The sequence below is a fragment of the Taeniopygia guttata genome, chromosome 1A (assembly GCF_048771995.1).
Source record: "Taeniopygia guttata chromosome 1A, bTaeGut7.mat, whole genome shotgun sequence".
NCBI lineage: Eukaryota > Metazoa > Chordata > Aves > Passeriformes > Estrildidae > Taeniopygia > Taeniopygia guttata.
The window spans coordinates 37,560,836-37,576,568 of NC_133025.1; the positions used below are offsets into that span (position 1 = coordinate 37,560,836).

General features: G+C 36.6%; 1 protein-coding gene across 19 annotated transcripts in view; it reads left to right on the top strand.

Moving 5' to 3' along the window:
- NAV3 (neuron navigator 3) overlaps nt 1-15,733 on the top strand; it is a 521,462-nt gene that overhangs the window by 499,468 nt on the left and 6,261 nt on the right. For all 19 annotated transcript variants that reach the window (XM_072923966.1, XM_041713781.2, XM_041713789.2 and 16 more), the window contains 10 exons: nt 653-806; nt 3,697-3,871; nt 7,555-7,652; nt 8,289-8,384; nt 8,637-8,805; nt 9,511-9,746; nt 11,704-11,858; nt 12,750-12,821; nt 13,234-13,430; nt 14,104-14,222. In XM_072923966.1, the coding sequence (XP_072780067.1) occupies nt 653-806; nt 3,697-3,871; nt 7,555-7,652; nt 8,289-8,384; nt 8,637-8,805; nt 9,511-9,746; nt 11,704-11,858; nt 12,750-12,821; nt 13,234-13,430; nt 14,104-14,222 (1,471 nt within the window). The remainder of the gene's footprint in view (nt 1-652; nt 807-3,696; nt 3,872-7,554; nt 7,653-8,288; nt 8,385-8,636; nt 8,806-9,510; nt 9,747-11,703; nt 11,859-12,749; nt 12,822-13,233; nt 13,431-14,103; nt 14,223-15,733) is intronic.

The following is a 15,733-nucleotide window of genomic DNA, read 5'->3' on the forward strand; positions in this document are numbered from 1 at the left end:
TTAGTATAGCAATGAAGCCAAAGTTCAGTGTTTTATTTTCTTCTGGTGGTTCTGGTGATGATACAAAGAGGCAAAACAGTCTGACAGGAGAGCTAGACAGTAGTGGGCTCCTAAACCAGTCAGTTTCAATCTTTTCTTACACTATAATGGTTTCTTTCCTTGAAATAAATGCCACATGATAATCCAGTCTTCAAGGGAAAGAAACATAACCAACACACATGATTTCATATATCGTACATTACAAAATGACAGGCTATATGCAAAACATCAGCCATCACAAATCATTACAGATCAAAATCTTCTAGACTATAATTTCAAGGATATTGAATTTGTATAATGTTTGTATCAGATAAAAATATTGATGCCTAACAAATTATAAATATCAGGAGTACAGTTTAGCCAGCATATATCAGTTCTGACTACTGTTACGTAGAGAAATCATAAGCAATCTAATCACTTTTTCTGGAGAGGGCTTTTTTTCCTTTTTTAATTTGCAGTTTGATCATTTTCATGTTTCTTTGATAAGTTTCTTTCTTCATTCATAGGTTTCACCAGCAGCAAGCATTTTTCTGTTCTTTGATATTTAATAATGACACTGCTTTGGGGAGAGAGCCTTCCTTTAATCTCCTGCCTGTTTCCTGCTCCTCTTTAGGATCTGTGAGTGCACAGAGGCAGAGGCTGAAATTATTCTTCAGCTAAAAAGTGAGCTGAGGGAGAAGGAGCTAAAATTAACGGATATTCGTCTGGAAGCCCTCAGCTCTGCACACCACCTGGATCAGATCCGAGAAGCCATGAACCGCATGCAGGTCAGTGCAGTAGCTTAAGTGATGACAGAGATGCACACCAAAGGTATGACTGGTATGTTTCCTTTCCCAGGACTTTGCTTCAGGCACCAAAAAACTGTCAATACAAAGTAAATTGTCAGATTGGCAGTACTTTTGAAGGATGGGTATGATAAGTGTTCACCTTATACATAAAAGACATTCTTAGCATGTATATTAATAGCTAAAATGTGTTTAAGAGGTATGGAAGAAGACATAATCCCTGCCCAAAGGATATTTATTATGTCAAGCCTATAACTAGAGTTAGCAACACGATAGAGAAGCAGATCAAAAAGTGATTTCTACAGCATTTTAAATCCTTGAGCCATGGAGGGGGCCAGGATGTTATGTGCTTACTCTTTCATCATTTCTGATTCCTAACTAAGCAATGGCCTGCAATGCAAAGAATGTAAAATTGAACTAATTACTGTATCCAGCATCATAAAATTCTGCTACATTGTTTTTTTACACTCCCCCAATTCCTTTGTGAACACATTTTTTCATTAGAAGATTTTCCCTTTCACGAGCCTGAAAGGACGCAAAAAGAATGGCAGTATTCTTCAGTGGAGCACAGAGATTTATGGGACTCGATTCTGTTGCCTACATGCAAATGCCCAGTACCATGGTGGGTCCCCAAAAGTATCTATAATATCCACACAGTGGAACTGGGCCTTTCTGGAATGGCAACTAAGATACCTATGTCATCCCTGAAGGTACTGTAAATCTGTATTTGGGGAACAGAATCAAGGTCATGGGTTGGGGCTTCAGCCTGAGGCAGAGTAGGCCACATTTAAAAGTCTAGGAATGAGCTGCATGATAAACTTCTCTTGTTTGATTGACTAATCGAGTTTTAGTTCTGTAGTAGTGAGGGCTAAAGATCTATCCTAAAATTACCCCAAGATAGGTACAGAAGGTGAAGTGGAGTTCCTTGAGCATAGGCACTTCTTACCATTTGAACCAGCCTCAAGTATTTGCATCTGCACAGGACATGAAGGTTTAGCATTCTTCCATGGAAGACCATATTTGTCATGCCACTGGAAACCCACATTTGCACAGCTGAATCCAGCCCAGTGCCTTGCTGGCTGAATTGCTCTGTGTTGGGTGCTTAGGTCAGGTGCACCTTTAGGTACCTGTATGTAAATGCCTACAGCACTGATTTCATAACTAGAGAAATGGTGTGCTTAATGTCTTTTCTACAGACATTTTTTTACACAATGCCTATATCAGTCTCAGCCAGATCTTTAAACATATCTATGGTACCTGCCATCCTCCCAAGTGCTCGCACTACTAGGTACCAACCTTAGTGTGGGATATTTGGCTGAACTTCAATTCAACGGAAGACTTACACAGAACTGGTCAAGAAATATGGTTTCATTTGTGCAGACTTAAGTAAGGCATTGATCTCGAGGCACTGAAAAGTTTTGAGGAACTGTGAGGAATAGAATGTAGTTAATCACAGTGGTGGAGAAAACGATGTGAAGGCTTATCACCGGATTACAGTCTCATACTGGGAGATGAATGCCTGAGCCAGGTGAACTCCCCAGAGGGAGGAGTCTGCTGTAGGCACAGTTCTCCAAAGTCTGAACTTCTCATATCTGGGCAGAGGCAACTAGTTGAGGTGCTTTTACTGGTAATCACCATTTCTGATGCTCGGCCAAGAGAGCAGGGAGCCACCTTGAAGTTGCCAAACTGTGATATTTTTGAGGATTGATGATAATTGGTAAGGGAAAAAATAGGACTGGTAGAAGTGATACATGAATACTTTTAGATTCTAAGCACCTTAAAAAGCTAAAGCTCAGGTAAATGGAAGACAGCTAAGAGCTATGTAATTAATCAGCATAAATTGCAGAGTGGGTCCTGATTTGAACCCTAGACTAAATTGATACACCCATCTATTACCTTCTGTTGCTGTTATGCTGGTTTTTCCTTTCCTTTTCACTGTCTCCTCACCTGTGTGTATGTGAGCTAATCCTTTTGTAGCTGTAGCAGGGTTTGGGTTTTTTTTGTTATGGTGCTATCTATCCGTTATGTTTTTACTTGTATAATATAGCTGGGCAGCCTCCATTTAAAAAGTGAGACTTTTAGCAGGGTGATAATGACTGCAAAAATAAATTTGATGTGCAGAGCCATCTGGAAGAATAAGCAGTTGCTTTGTAATGCACTTTGTGAAGTGCCTGGAAGCTAGAGTTAGATGGTACCAGGCTGCTCTCAGGCTAAGTTTTCATTTTATTATTGTACATTCAATAATCACTTGGCAAGACAGAGGATTTAGCTAAAAAATTCCAGTTGTTCTGATTCATCTGTCACTGTCTGTTTTCATCAGAGAGAGTTTTGTCATTGCTATGTGAACAATCCTGTTTTTGAATGATCAAAAAATCTTATTTGATAGCAAGAAGGGTTATGAAACTGTTAAACTATCAATTTCTATTTTTAATTTAATTTCTTTGTGAAGTTACTGCTTAAATTTTATATTCAATGGCAGTAATAATTTTCTGTGACTTTAGAAGCATTGACATATCCAGTAACTTTCTTAACTAGCTGTTACTTTAGGTATTTGACAACAGAAAGTAGCCTAAAAAATTGGGATAGCTGGGAAAATTCTAACCACAGTCAACTGTGGTTAATAAGCACAAAAGCTTGAAGCTGATATTGTTTAGGATCTATCTTGAGGCAAAAGCTAAAACAAGTTAATTGGGGGCTTTCCTTTAATTTAAGAAGTAAAGGCAACCCAGTTTTCACTGTGTTTTATCACTGTTGTGAAAGTGATAAACCAGTTAACTGGGTCAGAGGAACAGCATCACCAGACTAGCCACCAGCGCTGGTTTTCCAAAAGAATAACCTCCTGTGCTTTGGTGTTGATTTCTTTTCTATATAGAATGAAATAGAGATTCTGAAAGCTGAGAATGACCGCTTAAAGGCAGAGACTGGAAATACTGGAAAGCCTGCCCGGCCACCATCAGAGTCGTCAAGCAGCACATCATCTTCTTCATCACGGCAATCACTAGGACTTTCTCTGAACAATTTAAACATCACAGAGTCAGTTGCATCAGGTAAACATACTTCAGGCATATGCATGCCTCAGCAGTTAGTAAGAATTTTTCAACCCCTTAATAGACCACATAGAAGAAGCATGACTGGAAATTAAAACACCTCATGTCATTCAGGTTAACATCAGATTTACATTCAGTAAAAGAGAGGATGAAGAATGCTGGTGGTCATGTCTGAACTGTAGGTTTTAGAAGCCCCTGAACAGCAGTAACAGATTGTTCATTATGTTTGCTTTGTTCCTAGCTGTGGCACTCTCTGCCTATATTAAGAGAGATTACAAAGAGTTTACAATACTCTTTGGTAATCCAATTTGCAATTTCTTTGAAAAGAAGTATCTGTTGAAGTATACATGATGATAACTGTATTGATCTGTTATCTTGCCCATATGGGACAAATATGAGTGTAGTATGTGAAACTTTCTTCTTTTTTTTAAAGATCTTTGATCATTCAGTTTGCGTCCCTTGACTTCATATTTTTAGTTAAGGCAGAAGGTAGTCTCGGTTAGATTTATCCCTTACATTTTTTTAATTTGGTACAGCTAGCTAGCCTATGTTGGACCAAATCACCATTTATCATAGGAGCCAAACCCCTCCTGATCTATTAGGCACTCTCATTGTCTTCTGAGAATGAAATAAAGCAAGCAGAACTTTGGTCCACATCCTGAACATTAACATTTGATTATTTTCCATGCCATGGAGTTTATGATAATAAGCCTTCCACATTTGTTTTGATAATGTAGCCAAGAAACAGAAGTGCTGTCTCTAACATTAGAACCAGGAGTAAAGCAGGAGCAAAGCAGCACTCATTAGCACAGACACCACAGAAATTATAATGCAGTCTCTGGAAGCAATAAAAATGTGGCTAATAATTGTGGAAAGAATCTAGGCAAGAGTACAGCTGGGAATATGCCAAACTGACTGTAATTTGGATTGGCAGTTAGTCATATAATCTTGCCAGTCATTGATTACACAGATATTTGAACATTTTTTCTGGTTAATATCAGATTTTGTATGAAAATTGGTATATTTTTTATTTACATTACAACTCTTTGAAAGATTTAACTTTTAGCATGGAGGACCCTGAACTAGGTCTCAACATACAATGAGGTATTGCAAAAGCAAGGAGAAAAAATTTAACTGCTCACAGATATTAAAAATTAGCAAATGAAAAGAAAACAAGAAAAAGTAACATAATTTTTATGCAATATGGTGGTTATAGAATGTCTCTCTTGAGTAGCAGCCATTAGCACTTTGTTGCTTGGCACTAACTGCTAACTAGATACAGGAATAAACATGTAGGAAAAAAGGTCTAAAGAAAAGGAGGGGGAACTAGATGAGAATACAATGGGTGAAGAGAAATGGGGGAAAGAAAAGGGAAGGTAAAAGATAAGATAAAAGAATGAAAATTAAGAAAATTAGGAGGAAGTTTTCAGCAAAAGAATAGAAATAATAAAAGCTGGAAGAAAAAAAGCGGAAGGGGAAAACAGGGGAAAGGAAGATGGAGAATAGAATGACTGGGAGAAGTGGCTTGATTCAATGATCTTAGGGGTGTTTTCCAGTGTGAATTATTCCATTCGTAACTTTATATAATTTTGTATGTTATTGTTCTAAATGTTTTTCTCATGTGCAAAGTAATTACTTTTCATTATATGAAATTAAAGATATAAGGGTACCTAATGAGGAGTGGAGAATTTCATTTGATTATTAGTCTAGAATTTTTGATCATTGTGATGATCATTTTGTTGCCATGCCAGAGAACTTGGAAGGGTGACAGCTTCCTATCAAGTCTTGTGGGATTTCTGAGACAGCTGGAATACTACTGAACAAAAGTCCCTGAGGTATGGGGAGGTTCATCATGATGAGGATTAAGCTGAGAGAATTGAGTGCTTTGGCTCATCATATTATAAAAATATTTTTGCTCTTTCTGGGAGCAATATTTCCAATCAACCATGGTCATGTGGAAATGACCAAGCTATCCGCTGTCACTTCCTAAGGATATGATGATACCCTCCAGATTGGTGTCAGTCGCAACCTGGGAAGGGGTTTGATGGTTACGGACACCCCTATTTCTGTCAGTCACTGGAGTGAAAGGAGCAAACAAGGACCAGTACAAGCCTGGCCCAGAGTGCCTGAACTCTGACAACAATTGAACTGAAGTAATCATAGCATGCCTGGCAGGGGGTGATTAAAACAATTAGTACCACTATGAAATTATAGACCCTTGGGCATTTTCTCAGCCCCTTGTATCAGTGACAGAAATCTTAGAAAGTGGAATTTGTTCTTTTCTACAGAGTGGTTCCTCATTCCTAAAGACTTAAAGAATAATGAATTTAAAGGGATACGTAAGGGTCATTTAGACATTGAAAAATTTTGCAGGGGCATCATATAATAATTTGCCCTCAGACAAACTATGACATTATTAAAGCTCTTAGGCTTGCTCAAAGGTATGTCAAATATGTCAAAACACAAGACAAGTGAAGTGAAACATTCAGTGGTGACGCAAAAAATCTAGGCAGACGTCTGGAACAGAGCAAGCATAGATTTATTAAAACTCACCAAAAAAAGCAGTTTCTTTGTTCAATAAATTTTTAAAAACCCCAAACAACAGCAGAATCTGCATCCTAGATCTGGATGTAAGTTATCAAACTTTAACATGAAAACTTATTTTTAATACATTAATTAAAATTATATTCATAAGCCTTTTTTGGTTTTCCTTTGAACAAGTGACTGAATCTTACTGGGACCTCATTTAATTTGGATGAAATCTGACCTTGTGAAGACTATGTCATGAAGATGATGTCATAACAAACAGGGCTTAGGTTCATGGATTACTGTGCTGGCCTTTGAAGAAAATGCAAATCTATAATCTCATCTAATTTTATAGTTAATTTAAATGTCTAACAGTAAAATCCCAGAGAGAACTTCTAGAAGAAAGCAGCGATTTTATCACTTGCAATAAAGCTGTAGGTCCAGCCTTTAATAGAAATATATCTGCTTTCTCATTCTAGGAGTTAATGAAGTGGCATAAACAAAGGTGCAGAGCAGATCAAAATCACTCTTCATGTCCAAGTAAAATGAAGCCTTTCCTTAGAGGAATGGCTGAAAATAGAGTCCCATATTCTGGAGGAATCCAAAGTGGTTTTCTAGCGGGGGTGAAAAGACTCTATCCATATTATATGTACATAAGGCAAAGGAATCATCTAGAAAGTGAAATTAAATGCTATTTTACTTAACAGCAAAAATATCAATGCAAAGATTTCTTGTTTTCTCTTCATACAATATTCTAAAGGGCACAAATGAGTGCCCAAAGACATAAATTTAATTTAGTTTTTAAACAACATTACTTTGTGAATATATTGTAATTTTGAAAAAGTTTCAAGAGGGAAAGCAAAGATAAGACTATGATGCAAGATTCTATTTATTTATGGATTCTCTATTCACTTCTACATGACTAAAATTTCTAATGTTCCTGCAAAAATTGACAACTTGTAACTTTTTTTCACCTCCAACAGAAATGGTGAATTGGGAATAAGTACAAGTTATACCAATGGCAAGTTGTTGTCATGGCAGCCTTTCATTTTAACCAAATTTTTAACTTTTAAATCCTTTGAACAAATATTGAACTGATGGTTTGAACGTAATTGATGTGATTTTTCAGACTGATTGCTTCCCTTCTTTTAATGCAGATATTTTGTTGGATGATGTCACTGATGGAACACTCCATAAAGAAGGTCATAGTGTCAAAATTTTAGTCACTATAAACAAAGGCTATAGTCGAGCCAAGGTAAGTGCATTACCCAGAACTGAATTATAGCTCAAGCAAATCTTGGAATATATAGGTCAATGTTTTTTCAGTATTTTGAGCCAGGAACTGAAGGGAAATATTCCATAGATTGCAGCTCTCTTCTCTGTCATCCATGCTCAATACAGTTAGTACACAGACTAATACCATATGGCCTCTTTCTGCCTTTGTGGTGGCTTAAACACTACTAATTCTTAGTTTAATTAATAGTAGCATGTCCCAGGTCTTGCTATCTCTGTTTAAAAGTCATTAAAAATTAGATCGATGCATTGGTCTCCTCAGAGTGCAACTATGAAATTGCTACTGAAAAATTGTATTGTCATGTTTTCATGTTCTGTGTTATAAAAAATTATAAATACAGTGCAAACTTTACTTTTAGTCATCTGTTTAAAAACACAGATGCAATCAAAGAGCAGAATAAGATTCTGTATTCCCTTTGTTATAAAGATGTATCAAAGTAATGCAGTCTATACCTATTTCTGTCACAGAGATTATTACCAAAGTTGTAACCTCTCATTCTAAATAATACTCTTATTCTTCATTAGAAAACTATGAATCTTCATAGAAAGCTAATTAGCACCATTTTTAGTCCAGTTTCTAAAAAATCTCTCTTTGCAGGATCAAAAGCCACATGCATACCTAATAGGATCAATTGGAGTCAGTGGAAAAACAAAATGGGATGTTTTAGATGGTGTAATCAGACGTCTCTTTAAGGTAAGACGCTGAAAAATTGTCTTAATTATTATTACAATTTTCTTTTTCATTTCAGAAAATTTATGTATTCTTTGAGTTGTCTTGCCAAATTTTTGTTTTGGTTTGAGGTTTTTTTGATATATAGCTAACAGCAACCACTATTAAGCTTTATTTTCAATGTCGCAGTTCTTTTTCTTTATGATTGTGGGCAGTTTTCCAAATAGCTTTCATTCAATAAATATTTTTATTACTTATGTTTTCATATAATTTCAGGAGTATATTTTTCGAGTGGATCCAACTACTAGCCTGGGTTTAAGCTCTGACTGCATTGCTAGCTATTGTATAGGGGATGTAACTAGAGCCCATAGCCTAGAAGTGCCTGAACTGCTGCCTTGTGGATATCTGGTTGGAGATAATAACATCATCACTGTGAACCTGAAAGGTAAAACCCAAAGAATACCAAAGATACCGTAGAGTTCTAGACTGCAGTTCCCTATACTTTTATGTTTATTTTTCTTACACCTGACTTTTCTGCATTGTCTGTACCTTGAGGGTACATTTACTGCATAAACTGTCTGCATCTAAGAATGTCTGTCCTCCCCTGCCTGACTGCCAAATCACACCAAAGCACAAGTTTCTAAACAGTGGCAAAAGTCCAACCCCAAAACAGAGATTACGATGAGAAATACTAATGCTTTATTCAGTTCCACAGGAAAAATTCTATACATTTCAAAAGCTCTAGGGATTTGCTATTGGAGGGTAGAGGAGACCTTCAGGAGGACTTTATATACCTTTATGTGACAACTGGTAACCCTTGTGGCTGTCGCTTTGACCTTTTTTTTGTCATCATTGCCAGTAATGTCTGAAACATATATCTTTGCTTCACTGCGCCTTCTCTTCACATTTACTTTGATTGCATCTCTCCTGCTCATCTCAACTCACCATTGCTGTTTAATTTTTTTGTGGAAGGATACCAGTATTTCTACAGTAAAGAAGTCCTTAGCAGAGATTTGATTTAGAAGATTTGATTTAAGAGTTATCTTACTTTGCTTTGGGCATAGCACTGATGCCATCAGGTGCTGGGCCAAATAACTACAATAGCAAGGATAAGGCAGGCCATTTTTCTTTTCTTTTCTTTTATCCCCAGGAGTAGAAGAAAACAGCTTGGACAGTTTTGTGTTTGACACATTAATTCCTAAGCCAATTACCCAACGGTACTTTAATTTACTGATGGAGCATCGCAGAATTATTCTGTCGGGACCCAGTGGCACAGGAAAAACGTATTTAGCTAACAGGCTGGCTGAATATATTATAACTAAATCTGGCAGGAAAAAACCTGAGGATGCAATTGCAACTTTTAACATAGATCACAAGTCAAGCAAGGTAAGTTACAGTTGAAAACATAATCTATTGCCCAATTTGTAGTGATGATCCAGAACAGATTCCATTAGTGGGTGTACTCTTTTGCTGTTCAGTTAGCATTTCTTCCTACAAGAATTCAGTCTCCAATCCCAGTGATGTACAGGGACCAGATCTTTCTCTTTCCAACAAACCATTGAAGCACTGTCAAGGAAGTCTCAATTTTTTTTCTCTTGAGGAAACCTACTTTAAGTATACATACAGCGCCCAACTCCTATGTAAATTAAATTTTTGAAGTGTCTATAACTCCTTTGTCAGAGGTTGGCTATATAGTAATAGTAGTGTAACTTGATTTTTTAATGATGATAACTTCAGCTTTTGTTAGCAAAATTTCAAAGGGGTGATTTGAAATTACTGTCTTGGGCTCAGTTTCTTAATCAGCATTGGGGAGATACAACTGTCATGATTTCTGGTGTGCATCAGTCTGGAAGCTGACCATACTGAAATTGCCTCACACATCACGTCACCTTCCCAGTGATTTACATAGCTCACATTATCAGGTTTCTAGCAGGACTGCTGTGCTAGCCACAGATAATAATATTCACCTGGCTGTCCTGAATTGAGTGTACTCCTAACTTGGTTCCTGGAGGGAAAAAAATGAAAGGGTTTGCCCTGAGCTTTCTGATTTGCACAAAACATAATGAATGCTAACATGAGAAGGGAGAGCATACAGATCCCAAAGGGGCAAAAGGACCATTCTGGCAAAAATAATTGCTTTTCACTGTCTTTATACAGAGGATTTGTGATGCCATTTACTTTGGCAGAGAATGTGTTTATATTCTATTGTTATACTATACACATCTGTAAAGAAAATTGTCCCACTAAAGAGCCAGCTTTTGGATTTCTAGTAAATTGCTTGGTCTGTGTGTTTTGGTGTTTCACTGTTGTTTTTGGGCTTGGATTAGTTGGGGTTTTTTCTCCTTTCTCTTCTATCAAAATTAATGTAGAATTTTTTGAGTTTGTAATAAAAAAAAAAAAGAAAAAGTAACATTGTCAAATACTAAGGCTGTTTGAATAATATAGATGGTACTATTCCATGGTATACACCTATAGTGTTCCCTGAGAGACTCTTGATCATAAAAAGGCAAAGAAAAACTTTTCTTGAAATAAAAAAGGTGCATGTTTCCATTAAAGAAGTAAAGATTCTGCTATTCCTGATTCAGAAAATAAAATGGCAATAGGAACTTTGTCTAGAATACATTTCCAACCCTGACAAAATTAGATACCTGTAGAGATACAGGTGTAAAACTTGACCAGCCCAAATTCTCACAAGTAGCTGTTGACAAAAATATGAAATTTTTGGATTATAGAAAGCTCTCTTTTACTTCTACACTAAACAGCAGCCAGACAGCTGACAGAAAAGAAGAATTTACACACCAAATTTTTCTTATGAGGTGTGATAAAGCATCTCCAAGAAGGCAGGCAGATTTCAGTGAGAGTGCTGAAAGGAGATATCTAAAGGAGTAGTTCAATGCAGCAAAATTGTATGATGGTGTGTTGGGGTTTTGATATATAAATGTGGCACTTATGAGAACGAAGGTCCAAAAATTAATATGATTATCTCAGCCCGTTGAAAATGGCCTATTTTATTGCAATGTATGTTCCTCTGGATATAAGATGTATTATCAGCAATTTTCTAAGGAATGTATCCCCCAAATCAGAATGCTTCAGTCATTTGCCTTGTGTTTAGCACCTTTGTTTTTTCCTAGCATGTGGCTTCAATGTTGCCCTGTGTAAGCAGCATGTTTTCCTGCATGTGCAGATCCAGCTGAGTGATCTACAGAAGAAAAACTCTTTAGCGGTCATGTTATCTTTCTGAAGTTTTTTTTTCCAGTGAAACTGCATCTATGGTGTAATTGGATTAATCTTTCCTGGGCTTGGAGTTTTATTGTGATTTTTTCTTTAATTAATTCTGCTGAAGGATCTGCGACAATATCTAGCAAGCTTAGCTGAGCAATGCAGTGCTGACAACAATGGTGCTGACCTCCCTGTCGTCATAATTCTTGATAACCTCCACCACATCAGTTCACTAAGTGACATCTTCAACGGTTTCCTCAACTGTAAATACAATAAATGGTAGGTAGTACAGCTTCTCTCTTCTTGCACACAGGTTTCTGCAATTAAAACAGTAAAAGCTCCTTGTTATTTAGCAAAATAAAATGTCCCAGTGAAAACTTAGGGTCCCATATGCCATCTCCAAGGCTTCAATAATTTTAACCCCTCTCAGCCAAGAAGGTAGTTGTCTCCTTTGCTTCATTTACATGATTTCCATGCTTCTCAGTGAGATGTAAATGTACCACAAAACTTAAGAATATACTTTATAGTTAAGCACTTAACTGAATTATAGTGTTTATCCATTGCACCCTGTCAGATCACATAAGCTCATTAGTAGTGAAAGAACAGCTTACACATTGTAATAGGGGAATTTGGGATAAACCATGCCATAGAGAAGCAGCTGTGAATCTAGCAGATTTGCCCGTCCCATAGTTTTCCTGCAGCAGTGCAGAAGTATAAAGTTGGCTGACTGTGCATTCTTCTCAAGCAAGAGTAAAAATAATGTTTTCAAGAACTTTTACTGGCCTATAATGTTGGTTATTTCTGCTGTAAAAGTAATATCATAGGGATTTCCCTTCATAAAATCATTGCATGCAATGTCTTACTCATGAGATTCACTGGCTTTTGAAATTAAAAAGTTAAGCGTACTGCCAAATTATGAATTACATTAAGACAGAATTGCTTTATTTATTTCTTCATTACAGATGGGAACCCTAAACTACATATGTGCAAGAGGGAAATCATACAGGAATAAACATTTTTAAAATTTTACTTCAGAAATATTTTAAATCTATGACTATAGTAAACCCAGACTCTTTTGAAATTGCCCTAGTACGGCTAGTAAGAAGGAAAATACTCTGAATATTTGAATGAATTCTTCCTCAAAAAATCCTATTGCTTTTATATTTCCAGTCCCTATATTATTGGAACCATGAACCAAGGAGTTTCTTCTTCACCAAATCTGGAGATGCATCACAATTTCAGGTACATTCTCTCTGTATTTAGTGTGGCCATGTTTGCACAGTTCCCTGCTTCTAAGCCCAGTTCTTTGACAAATATTGATCTTGTGTCTCATCACAGTAAAGCATTTCAGTTTCAGTGTCTCTCCTCTGTTGGTGGGTCTCGGAATGGTGTTGGGGAATGGTAAAAGAAATAAGATACTGTCTGGCGCCTCTAGCAAGTTGCTGAAGATGATTGCATTCCTGCATTTCTTCTATCTTCAGCAGTGTCTTGAATTCCTGCTGAAACCTGAAATGGGTGTATTGAAACAGTGAGCAGTAATGAGGTTTCTTGGAGCAGTGTTACACTTGCTGACTAATGAGACTCTATGTGACATTACTTTCATCTATATGTTTAAGGGGAAATAATTTGCTTGATATTTCTCTTTTCTACCCAGGTGGGTGCTATGTGCTAATCACACAGAGCCTGTTAAGGGTTTCTTAGGAAGATATCTGAGAAGGAAACTGATAGAAACTGAAATAGAAAAGAGCATACGCAATAATGAGCTTATTAAAATCATTGACTGGATCCCCAAAACATGGCATCATCTCAACAGCTTCCTAGAAACACACAGCTCTTCAGATGTAACCATTGGTGAGTCCATTTGTGGAATGGTTTGAAATAAGGATGCAGGCTGAGCATTTTAGGGATTTATATTATATAAATATAATATTTATATATATATATTACATATATATATATATATATTTTGTGTGTGTGTGTGAATTTTTTTTTTGTGAAAAATATATTATTTTTTTTAAGTTGCGATGTTTCAATGGGAAGCAAAACATAGGTATGGAAAATGGAAAGTTTAATGAGAGAGTATATATATTTCCTGGTAGTTCTCCCTTTGTTGCTAAATACTTTCAAGTAAAATACCACTATTCTTTAAACAAAATTAAAAAAAAAAATACCCCGATAGTAACTTTCTTAAGCTTAATTATTTTCTCCTGCTTTCACACTGCAGTATAATTACAGCAATAAAAACCCTTAGACCTTCAGTCTTTTAATGGAATAATTGTGTTAGCAAAGATGTCAGCTTTTACATAGCTTTGCCATAAAATTTGTAAGTGTTCATCAGGCCCTTAAATTAGACTAAGTGACACTGGTTCATTTTTAATAACAGGAGACTGTTAGCTCTTTTAGTCCTATTTTAGTATTCTCTTAATTTGAGCTTGTTCCAGTACTGCTCTTTTAATTTTAATTTTGAGAAGATTAAGAGTGTTTCCTAGTTGTACCTGTTCTAATACACAACTTGATTTCTCAGGTCCCCGTCTCTTCCTCCCTTGCCCTATGGATGTTGATGGCTCCAGAGTGTGGTTCACAGACCTTTGGAACTATTCCCTGGTTCCATATCTTCTGGAAGCTGTAAGAGAAGGACTCCAGGTATGTAATTTGATTCCTAGAAGTTTTTAAAAATGCTTTCAAAGGCTTTCTCTGAGCTGTTTTTAAATAGTGCATCCTGGTATGAATGCTGTTGCATTTGCAAGAGGAAAATCTTTGGATGGGTTATAGAAGGCAGACTCAAATATCTTTTGACTTGATCTTACTCTGGTGTATAATTTGGTTTTGCTTGCTCCAGCACAAACATACCTTGTATTTTATGAAGATGGTTTCTTCTCTATGACTGGAGGAAGTTGGTTTGTTTTTTTTTCCATTGTTTAAAGAGTTTCCAGCATGGCTAAATACAGCTCAGATTGTCTCCCTGAGTCAAGACAGTCTCAGCCTACCCCTGAATGGAACAATTAAGAAGCTTTACACTGGTACCAGAAAATAGCTCCTACCACCTACATACATGTGTAGGTACACAGATTTGTGGGAAAAAGTTTGTGAACAAAGGTGTTTTCATAGAACCATCAAGGGCTTGAATTGGTAGGGACCTAAAAGATACCTAGTTGCTCACCTTGAATACTTCCAGGGATGGGGCAACAACTTTTCTGAGCAGCTTTTTCCAGTGCCTCACCACACTTACTATAAAGAATTTCTTCCTAACATCTAATCTAAATCTCTCCTGTTTTAGTTTAAAACCATCTCCCTTGTCCTAACACTATATGTCCACATTAAAATGTTGTTCCCCCTTATTTTTATAAGCCCCCTGGGAGGTTGAATGAGGTTTTCACTGGGAGGATAACTCTCTGGCTTATACCAGAGGAGGTTAGGATTTTGGATAATTCCACATATTTGGAGGAAACTTAAATATTTTACATTAACTCATTCTCCCTTTTTTGTATTCCCCCCCCCCCCTCCAGTCTTTAATTGGCTTTCTCCCTTTTCCTTTTTTTCTTCGTTTGTGCACTGCAATTCCATGTGCTCTAAAAATATGCTTTGTGGAAAGGCATTTTTTCCATACGTGACACCAAAAGATATTACTAAATAGTGCAGGGAGGATTGTTATTGACTAGGCAAAGAACTGTGTAAGCAGCTGCAGTTTCTTTATCACTTGTGTTGACACAGTGACATACTGATGCAACATAGGTTTCGAATTCTGCCTTGTTGAATATCTCATGCTTTCTTAAAACTACTTATCTCTCTGGGAATTACAGTTTTTATGCCTTGTGCAGAATGCTGCCAAACATTCAATAGAGCAGCCACAGTGAGATTTACAGCACTTGTTTAGACCAGCTATAAAAATGCAGTGATATTCTTCATACTCATATTTTCCCAAGCATACAGGGTAACTGTTTAAATGAAAACTTCAGTTGTGCAGCAGAAGATGGCAGCATATAGAAGAAAATATATTTGTTTCATGGGCTGTACCATTTTTTAGCTGCTTTGGATGGCTTCCATAGAATAAAGTTATTAATAATAAACAGAAATCCTTTATATCATATAATTAAGTGTTCCTGGAACCAAAGATAGATAAAGATTGCCTTTCTGGTAAGGTACTTTGCAAACTC